This window comes from Argopecten irradians, chromosome 10 (genome assembly GCF_041381155.1).
Source record: "Argopecten irradians isolate NY chromosome 10, Ai_NY, whole genome shotgun sequence".
NCBI classification, from domain to species: Eukaryota; Metazoa; Mollusca; class Bivalvia; order Pectinida; family Pectinidae; genus Argopecten; species Argopecten irradians.
In genome coordinates this window covers 41,048,695-41,067,726 of record NC_091143.1, presented here as the reverse complement: position 1 = coordinate 41,067,726, position 19,032 = coordinate 41,048,695, and the positions used below count along the sequence as shown (strand labels likewise).

The following is a 19,032-nucleotide window of genomic DNA, read 5'->3' as shown; positions in this document are numbered from 1 at the left end:
TCTATGACTGACTAACTATAATAAATAAGTAACTATTGCCTAAATTGCCTAGACCTACTCATGTTTGTTCAATAACTATCAAATCACACTGAGTGTTATATTCACTTCCTCGACTAACAAAAAACAGTTTGTCTTGACAAAATCCTACAGATGTATCTGCGTTTCAAAGTAACAACTACATCGTTTATGACATAACCACGCATACATGTAGGAGACGTCAAACATAATCAATACAAACATATGTATATGTATGTAAGAATGACGATCTGAACATTATTTCAAGTAAATGTTTATTAGCAGTAACCGAATATGAAAAAGTTTGCGTTTGTAACATATATATCCACAAAAAGACAGGTTCATGTATCATCAAGTTACTGTAAATCAACAACATTTCGCGGGTGATTTATTTTCGTAAATTTCGCGATCCATGTAAATTCGCGTAGGTTAATCGTCGCGTATTGATATATGCATCACTTATATTGATAAAAACTTTTTGAAATAAATTTTCGATCTGCGAAAGTTAATATTTGCGAAATCGCGGAATTGTATAGCCTCAAATGAAAATAGTTTTACCGTATATTTTGGCATCGCAAAATAATATCGTTTTAATGTGTAACCGCATTCCCAGAAAACGAATGTTCTGATACAATTCCTATCGAAATCTGCATACTGTGCAACTTGTTCATTTTTCCTTTTGATAAACGAGTATCATGAATTCATTTAACTTTGAAGCAAACAAGACACAATCCAATTATTTAATTTTGTATTACCAATGGATTTAGAGACAGGGCCTATGATGATACAGTGATAGTTATTTTTATACATTTGAAACGATAAAGGACAGTTTATGTATCGTTGAACTACCAACAATATGCTTAGTTGTTATCTGTATTGTATTTACAACCGACACAACATGATTTACACTCTATCCTGTCATATGGTTTCGATATAAGCATTGCTGTTTTGCATGTGATGTGACTGTTTGACGTGTTTTGTGACTGTTTGGCGTGGATCCGAGCTTGATTTACATTCGCATAACCCTCTTCATTCGAGATTTAACCGAACTAACACACTGTATCGTTTGTTTAGATTAAGGATGTATATCACATTGGTAATCAGGGAATATGCTTTTGGCGCCGTGAACAAGTGTTGTTTACGACCCGATCACACACCACGCCATCAAAACGGTTACATACAAACTGACATCACGTAATCAAGCATTATTCCAGTGAGGACCTATTGTCGTAAATCGTGTTTGATGTTCAACGATGTTCGAACCTATACGAACACATGCATAATCATATACATAGGTCAAACGCCAGATTGTTTCAACATTGCCAAAAAAAACCAAAGTCATATTTTAATAGTATGCTGTGTAGTGCTTTTTACTGGCGGAGTCACTATTTCGCGATTTTCTAAACGGGGAATATTTGCGGATATTAAATTTCACGGTTCGCCGATTTCTATTACTCAAACTCGTAAATGTAAACGATGATATTGTTTGTCAGTGCTTTTTCTTAATAGTTCGGTGGTGTTTAGAATTCACGGATGTCAGAGAAAACGCGAATATAGCGGAAATAAAATACCCATAATAAAATTTTCATGTAATATGAGTGAAACATCGTCACCATGATATTATGCACGATACGAATACTGTAAAAGTACAAATTTTAGTAGTGATAATATATTTTAGCGCTTTTTGGCATAGGGCATTATGTGCTTAAAAGTTTAAGTACATGTTCTTTCGAGTATCATGAATTTTGTCTTTATCAAAGTATATAGTTGGTTCCTAATAAAAATCTTTAGAAAACACATCCTCGCTGAATAAAATGAAATATTTAGGCTATCATGAAATGAAAAGGTCAGGGGTCACAAGCCGTCTTACATAGGATTTACTCCTAGTACTCTAGTTTCATCTCATCCAAATACCCCCACGTCTTTTGAACGAAAGTAATTTATATACGTTTAATATTTGTTTTTTGCAACTGATATTTAAAATGAACTAAAAACCACAATAAAAGGGAAAAAAATTAGACATTGCAATTATAAAACATATGAAAGAACATTCTGTTTTATTTATTGTTAAAATTGGATATATAGATTATGGAAATAAACTCAATGTACGAGCTGTAAAAGTTACACGATGAATCATGATGCTATCGAGATTTTCAACAATCTCTGAACAAGAGTACCAAACACCTCAGATTCTCCCGAACACTTGATTCCCTCGTATACGCCCTTTAACAAATGTTACAAATGATGTAATGTTATCTGATTCTAGAAGTGTCCGACATTTATGCATTTCTTCATAGAAGCTTAATACCCAGGCGACACAAAAATAGCGGAGCTTAGAAGCACTGTCGAGAAAAAAGCCTAGATGTTAAAACACTTTTTAAGACCCTGATCCCATAAAGATCAGTGGTGTAGTTATTGGATAAGGCTTGCCGTCGGGGACGGTAGTGTGAATGTGAGGAGACGCATTACCTGTGACATGTTGCTAGAGACGTGACGCTGAGCGGACGTTATCGCGTCCAAAACATTGACTGTTTTAGCATCCCGTAGTCGGTCATCATCGCGACATCATCGGTGTAACTAGTCACCGGACGGGCGGTAGGGTCTTTATCACGGCTATCATCTTGTCTGTGCTGTCTTTCTTGTCATTCCATAGTCTGCCACTCTGCCATTTACACATCGCTGACCACGTCCCTACTTCATTTAGCGCAGCTCCATATGTCACACAGATTATTTTATAGACAGGGTTCACATGTATCTGTATAAGTTATTTTAACCAAAAGAAGCCGTTTACGTGATCAATCGCTTTTATTCGACGTCTTAATCGTAACAGCTGTCAATGGTGTATTTCCGGTTTGGTTTTTATAACATTACTGGTGCCTTTTTAAATGTAGCCCGATTTCCGATTTCGCAGTTGTGTATTGACATTGCTATTTATCACTTCCGGTAGCCTCTTCAGGTCTAAACGACAGTTTAAATGGATGTTTCATGTTTGAAAAACAGTTTAAATGGCCTTCAATTGTGTCATCATTCACAGCATGTTACATGTATTTCGTGGCAGGTGGATATGTCACAGGCTATAACTACACGTAAATATAATTTGATTGGAATGAAATTATCTAATCAAGAACATGTTAAAGATAAATGAATGTTCTTGTAATCATTTATGCGTTCTAAGTATTTTTCCTCCCTGGATGTCAAAACCCATATGATCTTGACTGATTGCGTTCCTTCCGTGGGCTCTAATTATGGCACATCCATCTGACCCACTTATTGTTTTCGGCGATTATTTATATGGAACGTGGCTAACATTATTCGCTAATTGACAAATTAGCTCTGACATTGTACATCATATTACAAAGAAAAAGTAATCAATTAGTTTCTCTAGGTCAGGGAGCCTACAAATTCATTACATTGACGTATATCTTGTTTATAACTAGAAATGTTAACATGAAAGTTAGCAAAGAATTCCACTAGAACATAAAACATCTCGCGAGAACATCAACAGCGGGAACGAGATTCCGCATCAGCATGTAGTGAAAACATCAAACGATATCAGAAGCGATAAATCATTTAAGAGGAAATACAAATTATAAAATACATAAAGCCTAATAAAAAAACAGCATGAAAAAATAAACTTTAAATATACTTTGAATAATAAAATACTCATAAAAGGGAAAAAATCCATAAATGAATTCATAAACTATTAACGACAAATTGATAGCAGGAAAATATTTTTTATAGAAATCAATGATATATTTTTAGTGGGAAGTAGCATGTCTTCCTATTCGAATTGATGACGAACTTATTTAGTGGTTACTTACTACATAGCATAAATTGTGAGTCTGTCGATTTTTACAATTGTGCTAATAGAGCGTTGCTTTGTTGTGAATTATCGCTCTGAGATGTTTGCTTTCATTTGTTCCAGATGAACCCAGCAAAAATTACCCAGGTGAGTTTAATGTAAATATGTGTTATATAATGTATGGATAACTATATGGAATATGATATAACCGTGTGGTTTGGCGTTCCTTATTTTCCTGTCCCAATTTAGATCGTTGGTTTGACCAGTTCTCTATGAGTTCGAACCCCTTCACGCTTTAATGTACTCCAACAAGCATTCAGGGGTAGCTTTCTGACACAATTTTTGTTTTGGATGGTATAATTGTTTTCTTTCTTTTTGTTTCATTTTGAATTTTTAAAAAAAAATATACCGCTGCATTGTTGTTCAAAATTCATGGGATACTAAATTTCTCTTTTCTTTTCCTCATTGCAATGGAAAGTATCTTTAAATGATATCGGTTGTTGAAATATCATGAATATTTTGTTTAACAGTTTATAGATTATTTCAAAAAATGTTGAATATGACCCTTTACACTGAAAATCACTGCGTTTGCATTTATGCGAATATCTCATAATTTGGAGAAATCATATAGCTGGTTCTAGAAATCTGTATAATTTTCATAGCTATGAGTAGATTAGATAAAAATGTAACTAGATAAGTATTTTCTTTCAAGTTGGTTTGACACTGATGCCAATCAAGGAATATTCTGTATTTAAATATTACAGATTTATCTTCTCTCGAAAAATTATAAGGAACTTTACATCGAAATTGTGGATGTGAATGTTGCGTCATTGTCTTATAAAATATAACGTTACACTCAAAACTGATGCAGTAATAAGCAATATCTTCACGCAATGACAGAACACTCAGTAATACATGTATACAAATTCAGAATATTATATACATTGCAATCCAAGTTGTGATGGTGTTATTAAGGTCACTAGATATACGTTTCTGTTTTTTATAGTTGATAATTATAGTTATCTATCAATTAAATTTAGGTAGTTATGTATTTGCCTAACGTTACAATAGGTGGAAATAGCTGTGTTCAGTACATCAGCCGGCCGCGTTGGCATCGCCATTTCTTATATTTCTAAACGAAAACATTTTTAGTAGCAATCACTTTCAATAAAACATATATATAGCGTACCCCCTTGGTATAATATTTACCAGTGGTTACACAAATGTTCCATGACTTTAGATAAAATGAGAACAAATTAACTTAACAGTGGTTATGTCATGTGTAAGGTCTAAGGAATGGGGTTGATTCGGATGGTTTTGTACTTACTTTGTGAATGAATGTTAAGGGTTACACTCCATAAGAAGGTCATAGGTGGTTTTTGTTTGGTTGGACTGCTGCTGTTGGAGTATATAAATGTTGTGTTTAGCACTGAAGCATGCATTACTAACTCCCACCCTTATTAACAATGATTTGTATCCCCAGAGGTCCATATTTCCGGACCAAAGTACGTAGAGAGGGGACACCCTATCCGACTGACATGTAACGCCACGGGTTCTACTAGACCTCCGGAGCTCATCGACTGGTTCCAGGAAGGACGGAAGATTAAATCAAATTCCATGGGAGGTATCTCCATTTCAAAGTACATGCGTCAGGAAACAAATACACTTTACAGCGAGCTTGTCATCAGACACAGCGATCAGGTGGACTCCGGCACATACATCTGTCGAAGCTCAGACGATAAGATAACGAGCCATGACTTACTCGTATTAAATGGTAGGTCGCACGAAGGACCGTCGGACGTTCTAAATGGTACGTTACGCTGAGAGCTCGATGGTTGATCGTCTCACCGTGACTTAATGATTTACACATGTGTACATATGTTACACACTATCTTTACACATGTGTTGACACATTACACATGTGTTAACATTACACATGTGTTTACACATTGCACATGTGTGTGTTGATAGCTTACACCAACGTGTTCGTTGAACTATTTTACGCATGGTATACTTTCTTTCACATGAAGGACACCACGCAAATGATGACTATATATATACATTGTTCATCCAACGTGGAAATAATTTATTTCTAGAAAATACAATAAGCAAAATCAAATATATTATGTACCTTTATGTAATTAAAGAAATGAAAAATGTAATAAATCTTTAGATTAAAAAAAAAGAACTGGAAATATAGCAAAAGAGAATATTAACAGGAAATTCAAATTCTATTCAACTTTCATAAAATTGACTTGTATTTGTAATACAATGTGTATGAGAAGACATTGAACATTATTGGCTTTCTAACATTCACCACTGGACCCATACAGCCTATATATGTGTCATTCACATTGGTGGCGAAGCTGCTAAAACATTCGTCCTCTTGTTTGTACGTCATTACGTTGAATATTTATTTGATATAAACTCACGTTTGCATGCAACACGCTTCATTTGTTGTTAACACTGACCAGATCTGGACCTAATTATATTGTGTTGATATCTAATAAATATATCTGATTAGTTATTGCAATCTACGTGAACAATTTATGCCATCGAAACTCAAAAATAACGCCGGTTTGCATTTTTGGAGTATATATAAAAGAAAATCTTTTCTGTGATAAGAAAATGGAAAGGATTTGAAAAAAAAGAATATCGAATGCTACTGACAAACGTTGGATCGAACTAGGCGCTTTATTCCTACTATGAAGAGTATTTAAGTTTTTGGGAGTCATAATAACGTCTGACAATATCTTATTACACTCTGTAGTTATCAATGATGTCGATGCCTTGTGGTGTAACGTTGTGTAATTTCTGAAGTTTTACTAATGTATTTTAATATCTGTTGCAGCAGAATCTACACTCGGAAAACGAGGTGAGTATATTATACAGTTTTTCTTCATTAACTATCGAACCTTGGCAGCCTTCACATGTCTGGGTATTAAATATTTGTTATATTTGTACAAAGTTTCTCCTTTAATTTTATATTATAACTTCCGCCAACCTTCTTCGTCATCGTTAGGGTATCCCGTCTTTGCATTTCATAGAGTTATCTCCCTTGTGGATAACTTTTCATTGTGATGTCATGAGTTTGTTAGCAAAATGTCGCGGGTGAAAGAAAATTGCGAAAATAAATCGTTACGATTTTTGTTCAATTATAAGTAAAATTATTAGTTATACAGTTGAAACCGAGCCTGACACATGTTTATTTTAGACCCAATATTTCTCCATATCAGGTCACTAACAAACAGTGTAATGAATTTATCCAGTCGAAGACCCTTTCTAACTGCAACATGCATCTATGTAACAAGTATGACGTTATGGAAACCAAAACGATTCAAAACTCACGCAATTTTCACCTCATTGAATGCCTCGAATGCATTGTCATGGTCCATTTGTGTTAAATATTATCCTAAATAAATGTTAGTGATTTCGGTTTCAGTACTATCATTGAAACATTTTGTCTATATCTCTTTGAGTGCCGTCATCGATATCTCTATCGGCCATACCCGATACGATTTCTACTAACCTGATACGACTGTATCTTGGATATCACGTGATGTCGTTTTAGCCAATAGGAAAATAAGATTCTTGTTTGAGGCGGGATAAAGAATCACATCACTATAGATCGCTAATTTTTTCGCCATGAATAAGTCGTTCGGTAGAAAAACACGAAATCTCTGTTGACAGTATTTGCGCCCGGGTATGTTTCCCGCAGCCATGTTCCAATTTTGTATTTTTGCCTAATTGTGACAATAGAAACATAACATGGAAATTATAAAACTTTTTTGTATGAGAAATATTTCAAAACAATATATAGGATATAAAAGGATTTGAATGTATATCTCTACATGAGGCATTTTATTTTTTTTTATGAACTTATGATATAGAACTGTGTACGGTACGGTTTGCATATGCATTTTATTCATCTTACATTGAAAGTTTGCTAGCGATGTAGGACTAGAAAACACGGGAAAACGTCATTTTGACAACAACCATACTTGTCTTTTGTTGGTATGCGCTTGAAGTAGGGCTTTGTACATGTATAACTATCTACAAAAATAATAAGAAAGTAATTATTCCATTCTTAATCATGTCAGAGAGTAAGAATTCATTATTGCATACGGGACAAACTATGTATCAATCTACATATGTAACGTGCAGAAAAAAATTTGGGAGTTTTCCGTTTGCAGGTGTTTTAATATTATCTATTGAAAGACATGTATCATTTTGAATGCATAACTTCATACTTAGCTTGATTGCTGACCTATTTTAATAGCAATAATACACCAATCAAAACAAGTTACTGCCTGAAAATTGTTTTAGATGGTTGTCAAAACTTCATACACTAATCCTGTTAATAATCAAACTATATGAATGATTATTGAAGAATGTAATTTGATAAACAATTTAATATAATTATTAATTAGAGCAGAAATAAAAATGTCATAAGATGCAGTGTAGCAACGGAATGAATCGCGTGTGCAGCTAGCAAATAATTTAATATTCTATTTTTCGACTATGTAACAGCAAAGCGTCCTATAAACACATTACGAAACATGCCAAGTTGTAAACCTTACTTTTATGTATAAAAAACGACTATAGGTGTGGTTTATCCACGAGTAACGTAAACAGCAATGGAATTACCCTTGCGAATCATACCATATATTTTATATGAATAATTTATAGTTTCAGATAATGACTTTTTCATTCGGTATTCGTAACACAAAAACTCCGAGTAAAGTTGATAATAAACTAAACGAAATAATGACAAAAATTATACAATGAAACATAACCGATCAATATATTATAAAAACGAATATCCTTTCTTTTGTATCAAACATTCTTTTAATGACATTTGAGTCAATCAAGTAACATACACAGAATTATGTATTTGAAAGTGTGACGTATTAGAGAGAAATGATTAGCAGTCGTGATAAAACCTGGGATTATAAAGTTATATTTATTTAAGCTATTACTGAAGTGTGTAATTACATCTGGTTGTTGTCTAAAATTCCCCGAATGGATTGAGATGCTGATTTTTATTGCTTAATAAAGATTGAAATTTGCTCCGTCAGTAAAGGTAATGTTTCTTCCTCGAAAACAAAGTTGGTTTTATAAGTTATCATTAAGTTTGAATCATTGCGGGTATGGAAATCTAAAGACACCGCCCCGCGTATTTTTTTTCATATTATTGCATCGTGTTGTTTCAATTGATTATTCTATCTTTCTTGCTATAGGATATCATTGCAACTCCCATAAGACGTAAACATATTGCTAGTAATGCATATATTACTAGCAATATCAATGGTACTTTATAACTATATATAAAAGTTTATGCAAATTTCGAATTTGCCGTCAAATCTGTTTCATTTTATTACAAGCCATGTATATAAAAGTTAATGCAAAATTTGAGTTTGTCGCTAAGCAGATATTTCACAGTTTCATAACCATTTCAATCATTAGCCATCTCAATCATTTAGATCGTTGTTGGAAGAATTATGAACAACCAGGTTAATATACAAACATGTATTTTCGACCTTTCCACTTTAACATTGTCTGCCTACAGAACGTTTGTAGTGTAGGAATGAGACGTAGGTCTAATTAACAAAAACAAAGGTAACAGTATGTTATAATCTAAAGAGCTCTTGTTTATGTTTGCTAGAAAACAGTTGCTTCAATTTCTCTTCTAGAATCTAATATAGATCCGGATAATTTCCCTATTAATGAAGATCAATCAAAAACAGGAAACCATCAGAATTGGAATCGACCGTCCCGTTGGCTGTTCTTCTGCGTACTTCTCTTTCCCTTTGTGCTCATATGAGTCTCCCCCGAATCATGTAAGTATATTATTTGTAGAGGACATATTTTTTTACGTTAAGCTGAAATCAGCGTTTCATATTTCGATTATTGCAGATACAGTATTGGTTTTTTTTTTAAATTTGAACTAAGATTTTAGTATCGTATTTTTTTTAATAAAATTATGTAAATTAAGGGGAAAACGAAGTTATATTGTTTATTGAGTGACGTGTTTTTATCAACTGATTATATTGTTTATTGAGTGACGTGTTTTTATCACTGGTTATATTGTTTATTGAGTGACGTGTTTTTATCACTGGTTATATTGTTTATGAGTGACGTGTTTTTATCACTGGTTATATTGTTTATTGAGTGACGTGTTTTTATCACTGGTTATATTGTTTATTGAGTGACGTGTTTTTATCACTGGTTATATTGTTTATTGAGTGACGTGTTTTTATCACAGGTTATATTGTTTATTGAGTGACGTGTTTTTATCACTGGTTATATTGTTTATGAGTGACGTGTTTTTATCACTGGTTATATTGTTTATTGAGTGACGTGTTTTTATCACTGGTTATATTGTTTATGAGTGACGTGTTTTTATCACTGGTTATATTGTTTATTGAGTGACGTGTTTTTATCACTGGTTATATTGTTTATTGAGTGACGTGTTTTATCACGTATGTTTATTATGATGTTTTATCACTGGTTATATTGTTTATTGAGTGACGTGTTTTTATCACTGGTTATATTGTTTATGAGTGACGTGTTTTTATCACTGGTTATATTGTTTATTGAGTGACGTGTTTTTATCACGGTTATATTGTTTATTGAGTGACGTGTTTTTATCAAAGGTTATATTGTTTATTGAGTGACGTGTTTTTATCACTGGTTATATTGTTTATTGAGTGACGTGTTTTTATCACTGGTTATATTGTTTATTGAGTGACGTGTTTTTATCACTGGTTATATTGTTTATTGAGTGACGTGTTTTTATCACTGGTTATATTGTTTATTGAGTGACGTGTTTTTATCACTGGTTATATTGTTTATTGAGTGACGTGTTTTTATCACAGGTTATATTGTTTATTGAGTGACGTGTTTTTATCACTGGTTATATTGTTTATTGAGTGACGTGTTTTTATCACTGGTTATATTGTTTATTGAGTGACGTGTTTTTATCACTGGTTATATTGTTTATTGAGTGACGTGTTTTTATCACAGGTTATATTGTTTATTGAGTGACGTGTTTTTATCACAGGTTATATTGTTTATTGAGTGACGTGTTTTTATCACTGGTTATATTGTTTATTGAGTGACGTGTTTTTATCACTGGTTATATTGTTTATTGAGTGACGTGTTTTTATCACTGGTTATATTGTTTATTGAGTGACGTGTTTTTATCACTGGTTATATTGTTTATTGAGTGACGTGTTTTTATCACTGGTTATATTGTTTATGAGTGACGTGTTTTTATCACTGGTTATATTGTTTATTGAGTGACGTGTTTTTATCACTGGTTATATTGTTTATTGAGTGACGTGTTTTTATCACAGGTTATATTGTTTATTGAGTGACGTGTTTTTATCACTGGTTATATTGTTTATTGAGTGACGTGTTTTTATCACAGGTTATATTGTTTATTGAGTGACGTGTTTTTATCACTGGTTATATTGTTTATTGAGTGTGACGTGTTTTTATCACTGGTTATATTGTTTATTGAGTGACGTGTTTTTATCACAGGTTATATTGTTTATTGAGTGACGTGTTTTTATCACGTGGTTTATACTGTTATATGTTTATTGAGTGACGTGTTTTTATCACAGGTTATATTTTTTTGAGTGACGTGTTTTTTATCACTGGTTATATTGTTTATTGAGTGACGTGTTTTTATCACTGGTTATATTGTTTATTGAGTGACGTGTTTTTATCACGGTTATTTGTTTATTGAGTGACGTGTTTTTTATCACTGGTTATATTGTTTATTGAGTGACGTGTTTTTATCACTGGTTATATTGTTTATTGAGTGACGTGTTTTTATCACGGTTATATTGTTTTTGAGTGACGTGTTTTTATCACTGGTTATATTGTTTATTGAGTGACGTGTTTTTATCACTGGTTATATTGTTTATTGAGTGACGTGTTTTTATCACTGGTTATATTGTTTATTGAGTGACGTGTTTTTATCACTGGTTATATTGTTTATTGAGTGACGTGTTTTTATCACTGGTTATATTGTTTATTGAGTGACGTGTTTTTATCACAGGTTATATTGTTTATTGAGTGACGTGTTTTTATCACTGGTTATATTGTTTATTGAGTGACGTGTTTTTATCACTGGTTATATTGTTTATTGAGTGACGTGTTTTTATCACAGGTTATATTGTTTATTGAGTGACGTGTTTTTATCACTGGTTATATTGTTTATATGAGTGACGTGTTTTTATCACTGGTTATATTGTTTATTGAGTGACGTGTTTTTATCACGGTTATATTGTTTATTGAGTGACGTGTTTTTATCACTGGTTATATTGTTTATTGAGTGACGTGTTTTTATCACTGGTTATATTGTTTATTGAGTGACGTGTTTTTATCACTGGTTATATTGTTTATTGAGTGACGTGTTTTTATCACTGGTTATATTGTTTATTGAGTGACGTGTTTTTATCACTGGTTATATTGTTTATTGAGTGACGTGTTTTTATCACTGGTTATATTGTTTATTGAGTGACGTGTTTTTATCACTGGTTATATTTTTATTGAGTGACGTGTTTTTTATCACTGGTTATATTGTTTATTGAGTGACGTGTTTTTATCACTGGTTATATTGTTTATTGAGTGACGTGTTTTTATCACTGGTTATATTGTTTATGAGTGACGTGTTTTTATCACTGGTTATATTGTTTATGAGTGACGTGTTTTTATCACTGGTTATATTGTTTATTGAGTGACGTGTTTTTATCACTGGTTATATGTTTATTGAGTGACGTGTTTTTATCACTGGTTATATTGTTTATTGAGTGACGTGTTTTTATCACTGGTTATATTGTTTATTGAGTGACGTGTTTTTATCACTGGTTTATTGTTTATTGAGTGACGTGTTTTTATCACTGGTTATATTGTTTATTGAGAGTGACGTGTTTTTATCACTGGTTATATTGTTTATTGAGTGACGTGTTTTTATCACTGGTTATATTGTTTATTGAGTGACGTGTTTTTATCACTGGTTATATTGTTTATTGAGTGACGTGTTTTTATCAGGTTATATTGTTTATTGAGTGACGTGTTTTTATCACTGGTTATATTGTTTATGATGACGTGACAAGTATCACTGGTTATATTGTTTATTGAGTGACGTGTTTTTATCACTGGTTATATTGTTTATTGAGTGACGTGTTTTTATCACTGGTTATAGTGTTATTGAGTGACGTGTTTTTTATCACTGGTTATATTGTTTATTGAGTGACGTGTTTTTATCACTGGTTATATTGTTTATTGAGTGACGTGTTTTTATCACTGGTTATATTGTTTATTGAGTGACGTGTTTTTATCACTGGTTATATTGTTTATTGAGTGACGTGTTTTTATCAAAGGTTATATTGTTTATTGAGTGACGTGTTTTTATCACTGGTCATATTGTTTATTGAGTGACGTGTTTTTATCACTGGTTCAAATATAATGTCTGATGGCTTACGACATATTTTTTATGCAATTTTTGAAAAATAACAATTAGGGTTAAAAAATAAAATAGAGATTTTTTTGATAAATTGTACCTCATTTAAAATATGATTCGTATTACTTCAAAGACTTCCATTACTACTTCAAGCGAAAATGAATTTAAATAAAATCAAAATAGCATTATTACCTCAAGACCCATCATTGCAAAAATAGAAAAGTGATTCTATTGATACCTTTGTCAATGCATTATCTTTGTGCGTTAACAAATACCATTTTAATACACACTCGTTCATCAATATATCCCTTTTTATCGTTACAGTTGGGGTAGGGGCCAATCATCGAGGTTCCCGCTTCCATGTCTTATAGTTATTTTTTTACGTACGTGAGAGGAACAAACCCTTGCCTTGACGACTGCTCTGCCACGTGTGGGCGAGGCCTAGCTTTATCATACTTTCGAACGAAAGGAGATTACTGAAGGTATGTAAAACAATGCTTACTTTATGTGTGCGCGTAAACATGCAAGTCAATAAGTTTACTAAAAAAATCCGATTGAACATGTAAACATATGATATATGCGTTCGACTCCTCACCTATATACTGTAATAAAATCAGTTTGGTTTTGCGTTCGATTGACTTTCGGAAATTATGCGATCCAAGTAAATTCGCGAATTGATATCTACATCACCTGTATTAATTGAAATAAGCATTCCATTTTTAAATCAGCAAATATTTATCTTCGCGATGTTGTTTAAATGGAATACGTGCTAAGTTGCCACGAAAGAAAGTTGATTTCTAATATAAATGTACTGTCTTTGTCCGTGATTGCCGTTTATTCCATTGATATATGTATGTTACAGGCAGGCAGGCACGCCCGGGGCCCTACAGGCGTCGAGTCGACGAATTGTTGAAGAATTGGGACCAAACTACGCTCAATCGTTTTTGTTTTGTTTAATTTCTACTTATTGACTCCAAAGGAGAGGATTCTACTTGCAGTACGGGTAAAGCTTGTGGGATCTTTTATTTATTTCACCCTCATGGCCATCTGTTTTGACTTCATCTTACTGACACTTCAAGATATCGCAAACGTTAAAATGTTCAAAAACTGTCTTGTGTTCAGCTTTATTGCGGGGGAGATGTGGTAAATACTTAATGAATCAATGGATACCTATTTTTAAATGTTCAATAATGAATGGAGTGTGAGTGAACGTTTTATGTGCGCTCATGTGGCAACGGTTGCTAACGGTATAGCAGAACCGTCAATATATAAAAGAATATTTCGAGGATTCCAATCGTGGTCTGAAGTCTACAGTCATTACATAACGCAGACAGCACGTACGTATAACAATATATTTACGTGGAAAATGTGATACCTGTGAAAGTTTTTGACCTGTGAACATAAGTACGGGTCGTCCGACATGCTACGTGGTCACGTGCTTTGTATGAACACACGTGGTCACGTGACGGTAATTCATATTTCACAACATTCCGGAGAACTATACTGCAAGAGGAGTTGCTTTAATAGTGTTTTTTCCACCACAACGTTCGATGTGGTCGGTACGTTTAATGAAGGTCGTCGAATCGACAGAAAGAAACACTGGTAGTATTTCCTTTGATCTAACAGAGCATGTTACATAAACAATACGAGCATGGCGTCTACATTAGCGACACGTGTATCTATTTGTTATGTATATAATGCCGCCCGGCGCTAATTTCTGCAACGGCAGCATAAAAAACAACGTACATTTGTGACACTCGAGACTCTTGTGGTTAGTTCTTGTGAGGGCATTCCATACATTTTATTAGAATACATCATGAACTTATTTATAACACTAAATCATCAATTCTCTCAATTTCTCGTTGATACAGCTGTTGTACGTAGTTTAATTCTGAGGGAAACTAACAGACATTTGTTCTCCCCACTCTCCGTCCCGTCTCTAGTAAATGAACCAATCAAGTCATGAATGCTATGCAAACAGTCTTCCATTGTTAAGATGTAGACGATATTGCAATGATAATGATGTTTTTAAATAAATGAATTAATTAAAAAATATATGGTTGTGTCTGATTTTATGTTCCTCCAAGTATTTAAAAATACAGGATATACTGAACTTTATTTTAATGTACTTTTTTTCAATTTTTAAGATAAGCCATTACAGAAATGCGCTTTATCTACATGTACACTGCAGCAAGTATTCATAATTCACAAAATAAATTAAAAGATTGCGAAGACTTCGACCTTTGAATCGTATTGATATTCTATTTCGCCACAATTGTTAAAGTGCTTGGTATCCGCTTTCATTTTGTATAAACACAATTCTTCACGAAGTTTACTGCGAGTGTTGCAATGTCCCGACATATTACCAGAAGCTCTCTACCTATGGAGTGCGAATTCGAATCCCATTTAGGGCAGTTGTCAGGTACCGACCGCTAGTCGATGTTTTTTCCCCTCTGGGTACTCCGGATTTCTTCCAAAAACAAATCTGACATTTCCTTTAATGATCCTATCTGTAAATAGGACGTTAAACTAATAAACCTAAACCTAATGCTTACCGCAACATATTATTTCTACAAATTATAAATCTACACCTTCATTTGCTAAACCTAAAGTTTCGTTGTAATTATCCACTTCTGCTCTACTCTACGAAGCCTACTGTCATGGTTTCCAGACACATTGGCACAGCCTTCACCCGTTGCCATATCCTCTTAATTAACCTAGAGTAAAACTGTTATAAGATATCAGTGTTAAATATAGGTAACATTTACAGTGGATCTGGTTCGTCCTCCCCGCCGGCCTATTTCTGAGAATCCAATTTAATGAAGCTTAGTGGTCATTATCACATTACATTAACTATTCCCGGATTTCTTGTCTGGATCCCAAGGGGTTCAGAACAAGGTTGAAAGGTCAAATGACATTTTTCACAAAAAAAAACCTCTCCTTTCTAAACTTATGGTTTTACACACATATTATGCATAGGACACTCAGCAAAAATTCGAAATAAAGGGCCTAGATACAAGTATGCCTCGATTTTTTTTTTATATAATCATTTCACAATGCTATTATAAGCATAAAATCTTCCCTTTTAACTTACCAAATTTGGCTCGATTGACCTTCTTTAAACAGTTTTAAATGTACATGTGGTGAAACATTACACAGCTTATTTGACAATGAAATTCAAATGTCTAGCGCAATAAATAATAACGGAAAGCAAATGATCGAAATTTGAAAAAAATGGATCAATGTAGAGTGACAATATTTCAAATCCAATAACATTAAAACACGTTTTGACAAATGATGTTTGTTTATGATTAAACAGTTACATTAGATTGTTGAAACACGTTATTACTATTTTTGTGAACCAGTTTATTGTCTCGACATACATATTTTGCGTAATTTCGCCTGTGAGCCCGACCGGAAATTCGCAAATAATTGTGTAAAACATATCTGTGAAAAAGCGATAATCAGAAATCGCACCTTTATCGCAAAAAAAATGTTAAAATAACTAAGACGAGAAATATTGTACGCAGAAGTATTTTAGTGCATAGTATATCAATCAGTTATCTCTACTCATACGCAAAGATAAATAAAGATAATAATAATGATAACAATAAAAACAACATATGTTATACCAAATGAAATTTGAACCGGCACAGTCCATGTGCTGCAAAACCAATTTAATCGGAAAGCAAGCATCACAGATTTTTTTACAAGGCTATCTATTCGACAACATGTTCGCTACGTATTTTGCACATCCACGTACGCATTCGAATCACAGTATTTCACATGTAAAACTAACCTAATATAACTTCAGATTTGCAAGAAAAAAAGTTTTGGGAATTCTCAAATAACGTATGAGACATGCACAATTAGATTGCCCCGCTAGCCCTTACGTCTACTGTATTGTCATTCGAATAGTTGTTGTCCTTGCATGTTTCCACCAGACTGTAGTGAGACCAGCCCGTCGCCTCGGGACCCCTATTACAGCCGGTCGGCCTTGGCGGTAATTGTTAGTTGGGATGAGCATTAGCGGCATGTGAGCAAGCAAGTTAATGTGACACATATGAGGGCAGAACCTTGCGAGGACACTGGTGAACCTTGTCTGTGTAGCGGAATAATTGAATATTTGTAAATTGCTCGAGGAGACAAAATTTCGTCTGGTGTTAATATCATCGGTAAGAAGTTACAGTAATTTGCATCCATGGGGCTTATCTTGTCAAAATAACGATATCACAGTTTGTGCCATCTCAGCGACTCCTTATCCCAAGGATTTTTTTATACGTTATTGAGAGCCCGCAACGTCTTTCCCAAGACAGTTTTATTATTTTGACAAATATCATTACTCCTAAAACGCATTAACCAATACAAGTTTTATTCAAGGAAAACCAGCGCCACAAAAGACGAAATCATAATTGTTTTTACATGACATCAGATATTTTTTATCTTCAAAAAGATCACCATGGAATTGAATACACTCTAAAACCACTTTTTGTCCATTGCAGCATGCCATAAGCATTATTTTTATGCATTAGAAGACCGAGTGGTCACAATTCGTCAGTTTGGTTTTTGACCAATAGTTCTTGTATGTAATTTCTGTTTGGTAACTTAGCCTTTTAACCCCCATAAACCAGACCAGTCTGTTATCTTCAACAAACGTGTAACAGATGGTTGGCCTTTATATTCGTTTTGCATGATTCCATTTAAAGAGTTAAGTTTACTATGGCCAAAACATTATGAATCCCTTTTGCATTAAGACGGTGGACTATTCTGATATATAAGATTAAAATGCCCCAAAGGGAGAATTAAAGGGACATGATTGAACCATGTAAATTTGAGTAAGATACATATTTAAGACATGTCAGATACCTTACTAATTAATATTGTGCAAATGTGTCTAATAAAATAATAATAATGGAAATTCCATCTTTCTGTATTTTGAACCGGCCCGGTCTAATTCAGTGATAAATATAGTAGTGTTGAATTTTAGTGACCTCCCACAATGCACTGCACAAATTAAATTTATGTAAACAAAATGGTGGGTCAAAAACTTGGGTGAAGCCAACACAAACAAATTCCGATAGAAAACAGAGTACTTCAAGAGCCAGTAACGTGCGCGATTGGGAAAGTAGGTAAATATAAATGGATCGCTGAAATGCAAGAGACGGGAGCATCTTCCCACTTTATACTTGTATGATGTACATATGTGCAAAAAGTCAAGAACCTCCCTTCGCGGTGCCCCGTCCAGTGAAAAGACTTTTTACTTATCATTTTTACGCTAAATACAAATTGTTTTATAACAAATATTAACAAATATGGCTTAAACTTCATTTGTCAATCATCGTAAATTAAAAAAATAATCTTAAAATGTGGAAAACTAATATTCCTTGTCATGTCGGCAAGTTTGTTGTTCATTATAACTCGCTCTCGGCCAGCTTTCGTTTTGTGTTCCAAAAATAGAATATGACGGTCTATTTTTATCATTTTTGGGGTATGTATTCCCCACTTTTTTTCTGTCGTTTTAGATAACCAATCTTTGTAATGAAATATTCAATAAACATCTGAAAACCATATCTAAGCATACAGAACAACTTATTTAAGGTTCACGTCCCTTTAATTATGTCACATCACTACGAAGCAAAACAATATATATCATTTTTTTTGTCTTTTGAGAAATATCACAACAAATGTTGACAGATTCCATAATATTGCTAACTATTTCAGTTGATACATTGAAATTTCA

The 19,032-nt window shown here is 33.4% G+C and overlaps 1 protein-coding gene across 6 annotated transcripts in view; it reads left to right on the top strand.

Annotated features, from left to right (window-relative positions):
* Window positions 1-15,362, top strand: part of LOC138333923 (protein amalgam-like) — a 154,386-nt gene extending 139,024 nt beyond the window's left edge. For 3 of the 6 annotated variants that reach the window (XM_069282583.1, XM_069282585.1, XM_069282580.1), the window contains 6 exons: window positions 3,941-3,964; window positions 5,301-5,627; window positions 6,669-6,692; window positions 9,511-9,657; window positions 13,617-13,774; window positions 14,155-15,362. In XM_069282583.1, coding sequence (XP_069138684.1) covers window positions 3,941-3,964; window positions 5,301-5,627; window positions 6,669-6,692; window positions 9,511-9,641 — 506 coding nt within the window. In that variant the 3' untranslated portion in view covers window positions 9,642-9,657; window positions 13,617-13,774; window positions 14,155-15,362. The remainder of the gene's footprint in view (window positions 1-3,940; window positions 3,965-5,300; window positions 5,628-6,668; window positions 6,693-9,510; window positions 9,658-13,616; window positions 13,775-14,154) is intronic. The other 3 variants (XM_069282587.1, XM_069282586.1, XM_069282584.1) reach the window with 3 other exon arrangements.
* The last annotated feature ends 3,670 nt before the right edge of the window (window positions 15,363-19,032 follow it).